This window comes from Nomascus leucogenys, chromosome 2, assembly GCF_006542625.1.
Source record: "Nomascus leucogenys isolate Asia chromosome 2, Asia_NLE_v1, whole genome shotgun sequence".
Lineage (NCBI taxonomy): Eukaryota > Metazoa > Chordata > Mammalia > Primates > Hylobatidae > Nomascus > Nomascus leucogenys.
In genome coordinates this window covers 19,563,943-19,581,273 of record NC_044382.1, presented here as the reverse complement: position 1 = coordinate 19,581,273, position 17,331 = coordinate 19,563,943, and the positions used below count along the sequence as shown (strand labels likewise).

At 39.7% G+C, this 17,331-nt stretch overlaps 1 protein-coding gene across 2 annotated transcripts in view; it reads right to left on the bottom strand.

The window, feature by feature from the left end:
- The window catches only part of RNF145 (ring finger protein 145), a 50,092-nt gene extending 34,825 nt beyond the window's left edge, over positions 1-15,267 (bottom strand). Inside the window, exons 1-3 of one of the 2 annotated variants that reach the window (XM_030825777.1) lie at positions 15,207-15,267; positions 8,752-8,964; positions 44-152 (exon numbers count right to left, since the gene is read on the bottom strand). In XM_030825777.1, coding sequence (XP_030681637.1) covers positions 44-152; positions 8,752-8,964; positions 15,207-15,267 — 383 coding nt within the window. Of the gene's footprint in view, positions 1-43; positions 153-8,751; positions 8,977-14,581; positions 14,930-15,206 lie in introns of those variants that run through there. The other variant, XM_030825772.1, reaches the window with a different exon arrangement.
- Positions 15,268-17,331: the final 2,064 nt, after the last annotated feature.

The following is a 17,331-nucleotide window of genomic DNA, read 5'->3' as shown; positions in this document are numbered from 1 at the left end:
TTAAATTCAGTCATACATTTCAAAAATGGGGTCATATTCTTACCTGGAAATTTGATGTCCAGCATAGAGGAGCAGAGCCGTCAAAAAATATAGATAAAGCTGAACCAGATGCTGCCTGGGCAATGTTAGCAGCACCACACTTAAGATATAACCTGTAGCAGAAAGATAAATAAAATCCAATTTTAATTTAGTTTCCCAATTAATTATAATAAAAGAAAGGGCTTGAGATAATTTTCCAAATAGGTTTCAGTACTTTCTGAGGTTTTTTATTATACTTACCAAAGTAAGTTTAGCATAGTGACACCACTATGGATTTTTTGTTGTTGAAAACATATTGTGTTTTTCACTTCTTTTGTAGATTTCTCTAATAATCAAATATATCACACAAATGTGTAACACAACTCCTTCCATCATCTAACTTTCCTTGATATCAACTTACTTGTTTTATGCCAATTCTCTCTTTCTTTCTAGTACCAGAGGAAAAACCGGGTGTCTTAATGTCTCTTTCCAAGGCTGCCCCTTCCATGTGATTCAAGACCTTATTTCTCCAACCCCTGAAGACTCTCTATCTCCTATACTTTCAGTCGTTCCCCCTGACATCACTCCTTACCTTTGTTTCAAAGAATGTGCAGGGCTTTTACCCATCTTGAGAAAAAAAAAAAAACTTCTTTTCACAGCGATTTTTTTCCTATTAACTATTTTTCTCATTCTACTGTCAAATGTTTGAAAAGATCTATACCCAATGCTTCTATTTTCTAAGCATCTATTCTTCCCTTTACCATCTACAATCCCTTTACAAACCCCCTTAACTTGTTTGCTCTAAAGAAAGTTGGAAGTCAACAATTGCCTACTTATCATATCTAAGACATCCTGCTTATTTTTGATCCCCAATATCCAGGCAACTACCATCAAAACGTTGTTACTCTTTGGGTCTGTTGATATGGATTTCCTCTTACCCTCTAACTTCTCCCCTTCATTTCTTTTCACCCTTTCCAATAAACACTGGAAATCTGGTTCCTAAACAACTGTTTTTCTCTATATATAAAGTACATAGTGCAAACAACATATTTTGTAACTTCAAATATCAGCATCTCTTCTAGAAATGTTATCAGCAAAGTTACTGATAACTTATTATACATGCAAAAACATATCCTCATTTCTTAGTCTAAGCAGACATCCCATCTCATGACACCTTATATTCCACTTAAATGTTCTCATATTCAACAAGTACAAACTGTGCTCCCCACCTCCTCCCTCAACAAAGTAACTCAAAGTGACTCAAAACCTGTCATCTTTTCTCTCTTATCATCAAGTCCTGCTGAGCCTTCCTTGATAAATTCCTCTCATGTGTTACCCTTCCATTCCAATCTCTATGTCCCATATCCTAATCTGCTCTGCAATGCACAGTATACTACCATCCTTCTTTCAGTCTCTATTTTTGTATACCCTATACTTCAAGCTTGTCCAACCCACAGCCCATGGGCTGCATGTGGCCCAGGATGGCTTTGAATGTAGCCCAACACAAATTCATAAACTTTCTTAAAATATTATGAGGTTTTTTTTTTTTTTTTTTTTGCAATTTTAAGCTCACCAGCTATCACTAGTGTTAGCATATTTTATGTGTGGCGCAAGACAATTCTTTTTCTAATGTGGTCCAGGGAAGCCAAAAGATTGGACACCCCTGATATACTTAATTACCAGGGTAATATTCCTAACACCATCACTTTTACTTGACAATTCTCCTGCTCTAAAAGTTATGAACCTGACATTCTAGGTCTTACACAATCTGGACCCAGTCTACTCTTCTATAACCATCTTCCACTTAATTTACGAATCTTTATTAAGGCACAGGTACTCCTACTTATCCCCTATTGCCTCTCTCATGCTGAATCAATCATGCCAAAAGCTAAGAAAACATGAGCATGTTTGGGACTAAAGAAATAGAACTGAGGATTTCCTACACGTCCTAACTGCAAGGACAGTCCATCAAAAGCCAGAGATAAGTATTTTTATTTACTCTTTATTTCTTAAAATAATTTCTCCAATTTTGTTAACCCCTATCTCAAATGACTTTAGAGGTATTTTAAAGGATATGTAATATAGTTACTAAGCATTTCCACTGACTGTAGCCGAAGGATTTTCTAATGTCTATTACATGAAACTTCTCCTTAAACTCTCTTTTAACGAAACTGTCATTTTCCTTTCCAGAACGATCTTGTCTTTTCTTTCTCCTATATATTGCATATAAAATCAGCGGCCAAATCTTCTAGATCAAACATATTCATTTCATCCATTCCTTCAATTATCCAGTCATTCAATCAAGATTATTATGTGTAAAGTATGACCCACTTGCATTCCTAGACATGGAAGATCCAAAATTAATGTGAATAATAATCTAGTGAAAAGATAAGCATGGACAAAAGTAATTATTAGACAAAATTGATGCTATAATAAATGAACATTAGAAGGGCTATGGTTAAGTGATTAAGCTTGACTTGCATCTCAAAAGCTGAATGGTTCTTTACCAGGCTAAGAAGAAAAGGAAACATTCTAGGAAAAGAGAACATCAAGCATGAAAACCATAAAAGCATAACTTTCAGGGGACAGTAAATTCCGTAGGTTGGACTAGAATTTGATGTTAACAGAAAGATTGGGAGAGGATGCTGAAAGAACTAGCAGCTAAAGCCTCAATATAAAGCCTAAATACAATAATCAAGAGTTTAGACTTAGCTAATGGTTCTCAAATTCTTCAACATCTATTTAGGTGAGGTAAGAGAACAGAAACCAAAACAACAAAAGCACCATTGCTCATCTATACCCCATTTTCATATTCCAGTGGAAAAATAACTGTGATAACAAAATATTTGTGTAAGAAAACTTTGAGAGATGATGAATACTAACTATGAGAGCAGTATGAATGAACCATCTGAACTACGATGTATATATAATCTAACAATTTAAAAAATGCAAGCCAAAAATACTATTGACACAAACATGCATCACAACTCACTCTACAGCATTAACCAAATGATCCATAACAAACTAAGTTGATAATGGCAAAGCTGTTAGTTTTTAAATTATACACAGCAATTTTAATTAAAAAGCAAGACCAGTAGCATTTAAAAATGATGACCTAGGCCAGGTGTAGTGGTGCACACCTATAATCCCAGCTACTCGGGAGGCTGGGGTGGAAGGATCACTTGAGCCCAGGAATTCAAGGTTACAGTGAGGTTATGATTGCACTACTACATGCCAGTTTGGGTGACAGAGCATGACCCTGTCTCTATAAAAATAAGGGTTGGATGTGTTGGCTCACATCTGTAATCCCAGCACTTTAGGAGGCCAAAGCAGAAGATCACTTGAGCTTAGGAGTTCGAGACCAGCCTGGGTAACACGGCAAATTCCTGTCTCTACAAAAAATTAGTCAGGTGTGGTGGCACACAACTGTGGTCCCACCTACTGAGGAGGCTGAGGTGGGAGGATCACATGAGCCCAGAAGGTTGATGCTGCAGTGAGCTAAGATCGTACCACTGCACTCCAATCTGGGCGACAGTGAGACCCTATCTCTAAATAAATAAATAAAAGAAATAATGACCTATGGGAACAGACTCTGAGAACAGAAAAAAGAATAAAAAACAAAAATGATGACTTGCTTATTAAAAGAACACTGATGAATCTAATAATTTCTGCTATTTAAACATTATGGTAGTTGTAGGGTAACCAGCAGGACCAGAGGTAAGATGACAGCCTGGATTGTAACAGTGGCTTTGGGTATGGAGCTGCCAGTCAGCCATGAGATACATATTTAAATAGGTCTTAGTGGTTATTTATGGGTGACTAGTTGAGAACAAGGAAGTGAAGATCTGATGTTTCTAGCTTGGGTAATCAAGAAGACAGCTCTGCTATTAAGACAGGAAACACAGCAGGAGAAAGACTTCTGAGGTGAGAAAAAGAGTTCAGTGATTGACAACAAGCTGAAATGTCCATAGGCTATTTAGGTCGAAATGTCTAAGAAGTAATTCAAAATTCATTCATTCAGGGCTGGGCACAGTGGCTAATATCTGTAATCCTAGCACTCTGGGAGGCTGAGGCAGGAGGATCACTTTAGACCAGGAGTTTGAGACTAGTCTGGGTAACAAAACAAGACCTTGGTATATGCCTGTAGTACCAGCTACTCCAGCAGCTAAGGGTTACTTGAGCCCAGGAGTCTGAGACTGCAGTGAGCCATGATCACACCACTACACTCCAATTTGGGCAAGAGTGAGACCCTGTCACGTACATACATACATATATATAAAATTCATTCATTATTGGACACCAGCTAGGTGCTGGGAATACTGAGATAATAAACAACCCCCTTCTTACCTTAAAGGAGCTCACAATCTATTAACAGTTGGGAAAACAGATAAGCATATGGACCCTTAGAATGCAGCATAATAATTGCTATGGTAGAGATGTGAACTGGTTCCATGGAATCACAGAGGAAGAACATCAACTCCAGACTACAGTGGTCAAAAAAGTGTAAAGTGGAGACAGAGATTTATAGCCCAAACTACGTGGGGTCACCCAAACAACAAAAGATTAAAATTAAACACAAATTGTGAGCAATATCAACAGTTGAGAAGTCTAAAGAAAACAAATCAAAAGAATCAGAAGCAATGGTCAGGGAGTTAGGAGAAAAATTAGGAAAAAAAAAAAAACACTTTCAAGAAAGAGGAAGTAGCAAACAGCTCCATAAACATAGAAAAGTCTGTAGAATTAGGACATAAATGAGGCTTGAATTTTACATTTTAATTCACTAATGATTTTAGTGATGGTAGTTTCAATAGGATTTTCACATCCATTGCTTCCTTTCTAATTTCTACCTTGTCAGTTCTGGCTCTCATTACCTCTTGCCTAAAATCCTAACTGGTCTTCTTACCTCCAGTTTCTCCCCTCCCCAATCCATCATCCTATAAAACGCTGCCTAATCAATCTTAAAATGCAGCTCATCTGCTCTAAAATCCCCACTGACCCACCACGACCTATAGAATTAAACACAATATCTACTGTTATATATTCAGGATTCTTCACAAAAGCCCTATTCTACCTTACCAATATTACTTCTATTTCTCTTTTCATATCCTACACTCCAAAAAACAGTGGACAGTCACTTCTCTTTCAGCAGAACCCACCCTGGAAAGCTTCTAAGTTTGAAGACACAATTACATTCCATTAAATACAAACTTTATTGCTCCCTCCCTTAATTTTTAAGCTTCTTAATTACAAACAATTAGAAGATATAAAGGGGGAAAAACTCCCACTTACAATAGCAATAAAAAGGATAAAATACCTAGAAACAATAAATGTCAGGGGGCTGCGGCAGGAGGATCACTTGAGCCCAGGAGTTCCAGGCCAGCCTAGGCAACACAGCAAGAACCCATCCTCCCCACCCACCCCCAAAATTAGTAATAATGCAATCTAAATTAAAAAAAAATCAAATGGGTTGCTTTGTTTTTGGAATGAGACCTAGACAATTTTGGGACAATTCTTAAATTCACATAGAAAACTAACCATAAAAAAAAAGCTCAGAGGAGGAAATAAAGAAAACTGAAAGGACTAACCCTATCAGATAGTAAAATATAATCTAAACCCTCAACAAACAAGACGGCATGTTAATAGTTCACAAACAGGCAGACAGACTAAAGGAAGAGAAGTTCAAAAATGAAACAAAATATATGTGAGAATTCAGTATATAATGAGAAAAAAATGGACTAAACAAATAGGTGAGGACGACTGTGTGGTTATCTAGAAAAAATAAAATTATATCTATAACACTATTCATACAGATAAATGAAGCAAAGATTTAAATGTAAAAATAAAACCACAAAAATAGTAAGATAAAACACAACAGAATTCTTTATAAACTCAAGAATAAAGAAGGCTTTTCTAATTGACTCAAAATACTAAAGCTTAAAAACCTTCTAAATGTAAAAAATCATAAGCAAAATCACTGAGTTGAAACTGGAAAAACTATTTTCAATTTATCACAAAGGATTAATTTCCCTAATGTATACCAAATTCCCACAAATTGGTAAAAAAAGAATCTCACAGAAAAGTGGGCAAGGTATATAAACTGACAACTCTCAGAAGAGAAAATACAGGTTTTTCTTCAGTATGTGTATGTTCAATTCATTCATAATAGAAATGCAAACTAAAACTACACTGAGTTAAAAAAATCAATTTTTCTACCTATTGGAATAGCCAAAATATGTGTGGTAACAGGCTGTTTTGATAAGAATATAGGATTGTAGGAACTCTCAACCACGGTTTTTGGAGGTAAAAAATAGTAAAACCCTATGGAAAGTACTATCTGTCAACACTACAAATATATATAAGATAACCCTTGAACAACATAGGTTGGAACTGTGAGGGTCCATTTACATGTAGATTTTTTTACAACCAAACTCTTATGGAAAATACAGTATTTGCAACATGCAAAACCCACATATACAGAGGGCCAACCTTCTGCATACATAGTTCCACAGGGTCACTTGAGGGACCTGAGTATGCGCAGATTTTGGTGTACATGGGCATCCTGGAACCAATTTCCAGCATATACCGATGGACCACTGTACTCTTTAACCCAGCAACTTCGCTTCTAGTAACCCCTTAGACCCAGGTTATATTTGTACTTGTTGAAATTATAGCTATACAAAGTTATTTAGCACAACACTGTACAAAATAGCAGAAGGCAGGCTATCTAAAATGTCCACCAATGGTGTAATTAGTTCAATAAATTATGGTATATCCATACGAGGATACTATGCCAATGTAAAATGCAATCGGGAAGAGCAGAAATGAGGCCTCAACATCTACTCAGAGTCTTTAAGATCCGGCAGACTGTCATCCTAAGAAAAGAGCACAAGACTCTATTTCATAAATATCTAAAAGCAGTAGTTATGGCTCCACATACATCACAAACAAAAACCATGATTCAAAACCATGTATACCATGCTAACATCTGTATAAAAAGGGGGGAAATATATATTTTTTATATTTACTTATATATACATAAAAATATCTCTAGAATTATACAGAAGGAAATAAAAGCTACATGGTGTTCAGAGTGAGAACTCAGTGAATGAGTAACAGAGATGGGAGGGAGATACTTTTCATTAAATACTTTTTATGCTTTTTTATTTCTGAATATAAATACATTATTTTATTAGGGTGAAATTTGATTTGTATTTGAGGGTGAAATTCTGTAAACAGGAGCATTACATAAACACTATGTAACATTTTGACAAAGGTAACTCCAACTAAAACATTGTTCAAGCTGAAAATATCTGTTCATGCAACCACTGAGCTTACTCTACTTTGGCATGGAGTGCGCATATTTAAGATGGCTCAACTGACTTTCCAAAATTATAAAACAGATTATGAACTTCAATTGTACTCGAAAACATTCAATTTCTAAAATTAATTCTGGTTATCAGGCAGCTGTTTTCATAATAAATATTTCAACCTATTCAGAAATAATATATAAGCACATTTTTAAAACAACAGTATGTATGACTTTGCTGATTAATCTAAAAATCTAAGCCAAGTACCCAACTGTTCTACAACTGACGGGAATTACTTTCCATAAATTGGCTAACATACAAAGCCTTTCATAAAAGGCTGAGAATTACAGTGTTTTGCAACATAAAGGAACTTTCTCATTTCAGAGACGTTCCCAAGGTAGTGCCATCCACAAAAGATGAGTTTACTGAACCGAAACATTTTGTTTCTAGTGCACCATCTTTTCTACTACATCATACTTCTTTCCACAACAGCTTACCTCTCAGGGATGTAGGGGAATGTTCTCAGGGCTAAGTTTTAGAACCCAGAAAGTCCTTTTATAGATAAAAATAAATCTCAGAGAGACAGGACAACTCTTCATGACTTTATAAAAGATACATTTTGTGACGGGCAACTCTAATAATAGAATATTAGCAAAACCACTATAGTACCATTCAAACCATGTCTGGAACTCTGCAATCACAACATTAATAAAATATATTGCTATATACATTACAAATAAACCAAAACTTAACCTAAAAAGTAAGGATCACGACTTTTATTCTAGATAAATTTTATCTGTTTCATGCTTGTATTTCTTGACTTTAATTTCTTCAATCTCTCATCATTATTTTTACCACTAACCCCATAGCATATCAATGATAGTTCCATTTTTCTTGAAAGGGGATTCAAGCAAAAAAAAAAAAAAAATTATAGTTCCAGGAGGATTTTTTTTTGTGGAACAAAATATTATAGTATCATTTCCCACATTTCATTTAACTGAACACTTTATCTTCAGCTGATGTTAATGTTTTCGTTTGTCTCAGGGAACAACAAAGAATGTTGCATTTTAAAAAGCTTACTTTCCGAATTACTACTAAACCCCGAAACGAGGACAAATTAGAAGGGGCCAAATGTCTCTAAAAGTATTTCTCATTGTTTATATTTCATCATATTAAAATCTAGAATGTTTTCTTCTGCCTTCCAGTTTTATCCAGTAAAATAAATCCAATACTGCCTACTTTCTTGTAGCGTTAATAATTCCTGTGCAATAAGACAAAACTATCAAGATTCATAAACACTCATCAATAACTATATCACTATCATCTTAATGAAAATGAACTTCACTTTACTCAAATTCAAAAAAGATACTAAGACATAAATCAGAATGCTCACTAGAAGATTAGAAAATGTGATGTAGACACTCACCTACATAATGCATATTAAGAGCCAAATACTTATACTGGAAAAGAGGGTTATTACTAAGGCTACTTCTTTGGATCTGCTGGAAAAAGGAGCTGACATCCCATCTGTACAGGACATCCAACAGCATGATGCTTGGCACCCTCAGGGCCACATTTAACACTGCCTCCAGTTTCTCCTTTGCAGCCATGTTGGTTTTTTTTTTTTCTTTTTTTTTTTCTTGGAGAAGACCTAAAATTCAGAAGACATAATATATAAAATGTCAATACAAATCGCTTTTAGATATCCTTTCACGAATCTAATAGGTTGTCACACACGGTACAAAACTATGTGAGAATGCATAATACTACTTCTCAGCCACATCTACTATTTTTAGATATTCATGAAATAACCTCTGTATTGTGTTTTCACATTGACCCATTCAGTTCTGTCCAATCTTATAATTCTGATTAAATGTTCTGGCCTCAAAACTAATTTTTTAAAAGGCCACTAACTCCAAATCTAGGAACAAAACACTCTATAAGACTACTGTAACCTGTATGAAATTAACTTGAAAAATTCACTCACTCCAATAAAACTGTGATTTATGTAGCTCATAAGAGGGTGAATTTTGAATATTTACTCTATGAAAAAGCCTAAGCAACTCAATAAAAACTTGATAACTGCACGTTTGGTTTGTAGCATCTTGTACTCTATGCTTTTCCTTATTCACTTACAATCAAAATTGAAGTGCTAAATTTACAATCCAGAGAGCTCATGATGTAGATACAGGTAGAGGAAACATTATTTACAATATCATTTCCTTGAATCTTTAAAGTTAAATATGGTCTAAAATTCCCATAATCTGCCTTCAAGTGTTCATCAAATTCTTCCCTTGATACACAGATAAGCAGGCACATGGAAGAAGCCAGGCATTGAGTCTGTAGCCCCTGTCTCTGCATAGACCATGATAAGTAGTGAGGGGGTTGGGGAGGGGGGGCGGTGGAGGAAATGAAAGGCAGTTATCAGGACAATTTACTATTTAAAGGGACAATTCAACGCTATACTGCTTTATATGGTAGAACTTCAAATTAATCCAAAAAAAAATAAAATAGGGCAAACAAGGCCAGGCACAGTGGCGCACGCCTATAATCCCAGCACTTTGGGAAGCCGAAGCAGGTGGATCATGAGGTCACAAGTTCGAGACCAGCCTAGTCAATATGGTGAAACCCCGTCTCTACTAAAAATACAAAAATTAGCCGGGCATGGTGGCGCACACCTGTAGTCCCAGCTACTCGGGAGGCTGGGGCCGAAGAATTGCTTGAACCTGGGATGCGGAGGTTGCAGTGAGCAGAGATCACGATACTGCACTCCAGCCTAGGCAACTGAGCTAGACTCCGTCTCAAAAAAAAAAAAAAAAAAAAAAAAAAAGGCCAACAAAAGTGGGTAAAGAACAATTTAAAGAGTAAAGATAATTCTGGATTGTTGGCTCTGACAGTATCCTTTTAAGAATTTTGCTGAGAAAGCTAAACACATTTCCAGCTTTGGCAGTAATTTCAGACATTACAGGACAAACGAAAACATTTATTTCTGTAGAAAATTATAGTGACAGATTGCTATGCTATGGTTAAATATTTGTCAGTATTTCCATCTTACCCTCCAATTTTCATAGCTTCCTAGTTCAGATAGTTAAAAAGCTAAAGGCAACCCAACTTGGCACACTATTAATAAAAGCCTTTCAATAACCATATATCAACCATTCCCATAACCCAAATGTTTTATATATATATAGCCTACCAATAATATAGACTTAACATTTTTATAGATAAGTACTGCAATTCTGATTATTTCACATGAACAAGATCATTTTCATATTTTCCTACATAAGAAAAATATTATTGTGAAAATCAGAACTAAATATCATGTCCTAAGGGGGAAAAATGCACTGAAAAATAAAATCTCTTAACTTTTAATATTTATTGCAAACCAACCACTGAGGAATCTAAATTTCTCAAAGCCCATGATATTATTATTTTTTCTAATCCCAGGAAAAAATACACCAAGATATTCACAGAAATTGTTGGTAAAAAGTTTAATGCATTTTAATATGTATAAGCCATCTAGATAACTTCAGGAATTACATTGGAAATACTTACTTTGGTGAGAAAACTGATAACCCAATACCCTCTTGGGAATTTATTTCAAAGTAATATGAATAGATTTTCTCACAAACCACCAGCCACCATATTTGAAAATCACCACGTACTGAGATGACAGTATTACTGACAGTCTTTACGCTGCAATCGAAAAGTAACTATTTTTCTATATTCTGGAATCCAATATAAATCATTACCTCTGTTTTTATAAGTAACAAGAGAGGGAGGAGCTATTACTGATTTAACACTTGTAGCCCATATTTATTTCATTTGATTTGTAACCTTTCTCTTTTTTCAATGCTTTGCTATTTTAAAATGTGCCCATTTTCACCATTTATTGTGGCTCCTAAACGGGTAAAGAAGAAAATTTAAACTAAACAAATAACTAATCCTGCTTTAGAAATCAAGATCTGCTAGGGAAGAAAAACTCCCTAATCCGTACAGAGGATCATCTCTATTACAAAAGCCCATTAGCAGAATGGTACATGTTCCCTCTTTATTTCCACCCACCACTCCTGCCTAACAAATATAATAAGAAACAGAAAACAGGACATATTTCTATTTCTATAAAGAGAAAATACTGGGTCCCGAAAGCTGTCAATAAAAAACAATATCCAAGATCCCCAACTCTACTACATAGTCAACTCGAGACTGAAATGTTTTTAACAAGGACTTTGGATAGAATTAAATATGCCCAAATAAACGAAACTAAATGTTTCATTTATTTCTATACGTGAATGTTACTTTAGCAAGTCAGTGGCAAGCTGGTCATGTATAAAGGCACTGAGGAAACAAATTTAATACATGGAAAATCAAAGAGAAAAAAATTTCAAAACCTTATCACTTTGAACCTTTCTAAAGTAAAAGAGCACATTATAGTTACCATCACAAATAGGTACTTTACACTACACTTTAGCACCACACACTAAACCAACATCAAAACAAAACTTTAAAATATTCATCTTCTTTGCAAGTACTTGCAATTACTCACACCTGCCAAATCACTTTATCATACAAACACGAAGTAAAATGGAGCCTTCTCTCCTGATCTAGAGAATACCTTTATAATGTTGCCTAATTTATCCTGTTCCAGATTTATCGTCAGACAGAGCTAATCAGCATATTCTAAAGTACAGGGGAGCTCAATATTCTCTTGAAAACAAAATAATACCAAATAATCCTAGAAAATAAGCAGGAGAGCTGAAAGCAGAAAAAACCAAAAGGTTTAACACACCCAAAGCCAAATATATAATCTTCCTATACTGTTTTATCTTCCATGCAAGGTTTTAAAATGTCCTCCTTGAACTTTGAAAAGAACTGGGAAAGTAATACTCCAACATGATGTCTCTGCAGGTAACAAACTAAATGTGACTCAAACTTAAAGATGTTCTACACAGTAAAACAGCTAAAAACAAACAAACAAACAAAAAAAATGCATTTCTTTCCAAAAACCACAAGAGAGGTGCAACAAATGCTAACCAAAAAGGAGACCTCAATGAGTTCATTAAATGACCTTCTCAGGCTTAGAAGCAGCAATCGGTAATTATGAAAACAGTAATGTCTTGTAGAAATATAATGCTGTACAGTTTACCATTGAAATTTGTGGGTTAGAAAACACAGCTTCATTCTACACTTTCCTGAAAATATGGGATTTTAGTTTTGAATATGAAGAAACCAAATCGTCCTGAATGAGAAAAACGTAGGTTTTTAAAGTCACACCTCATCTCTGAAGAACTATGTCAAATAAGAGAAATGAAAAATGTGATTTTTTCATTTCTCTTATTTGACATAGTTCTTCAAAAAAAAAAAAGTACTCACACCTCCTAAAATCTTTTTTTAAAAAGACAAAAAACAAGAATGACACATGACCCAACTTAAAACTATTCAGTACAATACTTCTACACCTTCCCCCTAAAAAAGAAAAACAAAAATCATCATTCACCATTATCTCCTTTCTTTCTCCCAACCAGTTAAAAAAAAAAAAATTCTACCATCAACTGAAACTGATCTTAAGAAAAGTAAATTTTCGGGCTGTCCATCTGTTAGATGGTAGGCCTCACTGAAAATGTTAAGAGCACAAAGCTGGAGCCTAAAATTCTAAGTAAAAGCCCAGAACTGAGATACCAGGAAAGAGAACGCATTTCTTACATAAGCAATGGCACATGTTTTAAATATAGCTGGTCCTCCCCACTCCCACTCGTTGCTAGCTAACTTTGTATGTACCTGATCTCCACATAAACTACTAGCAATTCTGTGGTTTCTCATCATCTCCAAAACCGCAAAGACAGGGAGTCTACTCTGAATACAAAGGCCATCTTTCAACTTAAGGAACAGAGAGAGGAAATAAAACTGCTACCTCTGCCATCGGGCGCTCAGCCTGGGTCACGACTGCAGCACCGACAGCTCATTCTTTTGGGCATGATTCAAGATTCAGTAAAACTGCACACTCCGTATTTTAAAAAATAAAAAGACACACAGTCCTCTCCTTCCCTTTCAGACTAGTTTCCTGTTTACTGCAGACTGCGACGCAAGGCCATCCATTAATCTTTGATGCCTGCTCACTGCACAGGCCCCTTCCTCTCTCCCCGCACCTCCTCCCACAATGCCTGATGATCTCACATGCGTTTGAACTACAGTAACCCCAACCTAGCTCGCGGCAAGCAGGCAGCGCAGCAGCAGTAGCAGCAGCAACCGGGCCGCCGCCGCGGGGCTAAGAGATTACGTTCAGCAAAAACTCTGCCAGGAAAGAGGCTCGGGAGCTCCCCTCCTATCTCGCCAAGGGTGCTGACTCTGTCGCGCCATGCCACGTACCAAAAGGCTCGCGAAGAAAAACGCGGGCGAAGTTCAGCATCCCCGAACAGAAAGGGAACTCATTCCAGAAGGGGGGTTCACGGGTCTGAGGGTCCTTGGGTGGGGAAAGCAGAATTGGAGGGAGAAGACAGAAGAGATGGCAAGAGAGAGGAAACCACAGGGACAAAAAGGAAGGGATGAGGAGCCCTCTTACTATAAAAAGGGACTGACGGACGGGATGCAGAGCAATGGGTCCCCCCTCGAAAAATGGACTGGCAGGCCCTTCCGCACCCCCAAACAAGCTCGCACCACCTGAAAGCGGGGAGCCTGAGTTTGGGGCTGCGTAGATCAAAGAAGGGTAAGACGAAGGGAAAGAGGGAGGGGAGCTTGGAAGCAAAGTGAACAAAGAGGCCGAAGAGGCAAAGTTGGAAATGGAAACGAGAAAGGGAGCTGGAAAGGGGCCGCTCTGGAAGGGTCTTGAAAAAGGCCTAGAAATGGGATGCTGGGGAGGCAAAAGGAGAGAGCCCCGAGGAAGGGCATTTCAGGAATGTAAGGGACCGCTCCAGGCCCTGGGAAGAGGAAGGGATGGGAGGGCGGGGAGGCGGCAGCCGAGACCCGGGAGCTGGAGCAGAGGGGGCTTTGCGTGGGGCCCAGGAGGGGAGAGCACGGTCGGAGGGAGGCGAGCACCGCGGGAGGAGCTGGAGGATGGGAGGGAGGAGTGCTGCGGGTGAAGAGGGGATGTGGACTCCTCCAAGGCTAGGTAGAAGAGGGAGGTGAAGCGAGATAAAAGGAAAAGGGCGAACAGGGAGAAGAGGAAGGAGCCTGCGACGCGATGGGGGAGGGGAGGGAGGCCGTGGGAAGCGGCCGGGGGGCGCGGGGATGGGAAGGGGCCGGGCGGGCGGCGTGGTCACCTCAGGCTGCGGACTCCCTCCCTGGGGAGCGGCGATGCCGGCGGGCGGGCTCCGCAACTCCCCGGCTCTCTCGCCCGCCCTCCCGTTCTCCTCGGGCGGCGGCGGCGGGGGCCCGGACGGCGCGGCTCACAGCGGCGGCTCTTCTGCGCCGGGCCTCGGATGCTGCTTCTGGGGAGGCGGAGGCAGCGGCAGCGGCAGCGGCCCGGCCCGTACGGTCACCATCGTCCGCGGCAGCAGGCGCTCGCGGGCCGAGCCCCTCAGCAGCCGGCGCCGGCGGCGGCGGCCATGGCCTCCTGCCTTCGCTCCTCCCGCCCCCGGCGCTCTGCGGCGGACGCGGCCCGACTTCCGCACTCTGCGCCTGCGCGCGGCCCAGCCAGCTCGGCGCGCCCCTCCCCCGCCCCCCCGCGCGCGCCCGTGCTCACTCACAATCGCGCCCGCGGAGTGCTTTCCGCACCGCCTCCAGTGCGTGGGCGGGAGACATAAGGCTAGCCAAGCCGTTACAGCCCGGTTCCGGCGGCCATGGAGAGGCGTACCGCGGAGACACCTGTACGCGCACTGTGACACGCGCCATTCTGACACACGTGCTCTCTCACTCCCAAACACCACGGGCCGCAAGCGCTCACACCCACACTCACCTGCAGGGACCACGTGGGAGAATTTGAAGGGCTGATCCTGTCCCGGTGCATTCGCAGTAGGAATGATACGTGAATTCGTTTTAACCTCGTCACTGACTGGACTAGACTGTAAACTCCTTTGCGTCTGGGATGGCTCAGCCGTGCCCAGCACCGAGTGCAGGCACTCAAACCCCTGTGGAGTAAGTGACTGGATGAATGAATGCATTGGAACTGTTCACTGAGTATCTGTAACAATTTTGAGGCCGGGCGCGGTGGCTCAAGCCTGTAATCCCAGCACTTTGAGAGGCCGAGGCGGGCGGATCACGTGGTCAGGAGATCGAGACCACCCTGGCTAACACGGTGAAACCGGGTCTCTACTAAAAATACAGAAAAATTAGCCGGGCGTGGTGGCGGGCGCCCGTAGTCCCAGCTACTTGGGAGGCTGAGGCAGGAGAATGGCGTGAACCCGGGAGGCGGAGCTTGTAGTGAGCCGAGATCGCGCCACTGCACTCCAGCCTGGGCGACAGAGCGAGACTCCGTCTCAAAAAAAAAAAAAAAAAAAAGAAAAAATTTTGATCCCGTGGTTTGGTACAAAGAATTTTATTGCAGTATGAAATTAAATGGTGTTTGTGTTTTTGTCTTGTCTTGGCCTAAGGTTCAAAACAGGCTAATGTATATTTTCCCCTCCCCAACGTAGAGGAGTTCCATTTGTTCTGTCTCTGTGCTAGTCTCTATCACAGATGCGCAGTCCTACCCTAATTTAAATGTCCACACCTTTTAGGGCAGGAACTGTTCCCCACAATACATAGCCTGAAGCATATTGTGTGTTTACACAACGATAGTCTTCTGGGCTTGGCAAGACTTCTCATTCCCGGTTTGTCTACCACTCTGCCTCACCACGACCTTCTGCAACCCCCACTTTTATCTCCCCTGTCTTCCACCACCACCAAAACCCCTCCACTGTTTCTTGCTTTCTCTTTCGTTAGTTCCTGGGGAGCCAGGTGCTATGAACACCTAGCCTGGCCTTAGATGTCGAAAGGGCCAGTGTACACAGAAGATACACACCCAGTGACGGGTAAGATGTTGCAACTATACTGGGTCATGCTGAAATTGTGAAGCCTCAACTTCTTCATGTGCAAAAGAAATTAATGTACTGTAATCTCGATGTCTGTGTTGAGGACCCTCCTTGAAAATTCAAGGCCCTGGCCTCTGCTCTTTGAATGGTAAACCCCCAATTCTGAACACTCTTGTATCCTGCTAAAATTGTGAAAGCAAGCTCTGTATTTAGAAAATGCAATCCCTGGAGGTATCAGTCAACCAAACTCCGAGTAACTTGCCTTCCATTAGTTTGATAGCTCTGTAGGAATCAAGTGTTAAAAATGTGTGGGAATTGTGTACATAACTCACTATAACCACCTTTCATGCAGGTGCCTCAGACTACTTCAACAGAGTCATAAATCCTGTCACATCCCAGGGAGGCAGTTCTCTTTATCTAGCCTGGTAAGTAAAAAAATTACAGAGGCCACATGAATAATGACTGGAATAGGAAATGGACCAAGATAGCAAGGCCTTATCCCTTGATCCCTTCCCTGTTTTAACAACTTTACATCTGACTGAGTCAAGAAAACCTAAGGCCAGAAACAGATTACAAAGAAGTCAAAATGAACGTAACACTAAATTCTAACTTGATTTATTTATTATTCTTGGATAAATGGCAGAATCCTGAAAATGTGATTCTAAAAGGAAGTATGGTTGCTGGATTTGCGTGGTTTTGTTTGTTTGTTTGTTTGTTTGAGACGGAGTTTCACTCTTGTTGCCCAGGCTGGAGTGCAGTGGCGTGATCTTGGCTTACCGCAACTTCCGCCTCCTGGGTTTGAGCAATTCTCCTGCCTCAGCCTCCCACGTAGCTGGGATTACAGGCATGCGCCACCACGCCTGGCTAATTTTGTATTTTTAGTAGAGACCGGGTTTCTCCATGTTGGTCAGGCTGGTCTCTAACTGGATTTGTGTTTTAAATGGAGGAGAGACCTACTTCAGCTCTTACCTTTCCTTTTTTTAAAGTGGGGGAAATGGCTTCAAAGCCCTGTAACCCTCACTGTAAGTATTCTGGACTTGTAAAAGCAGGAAAAAGTCACA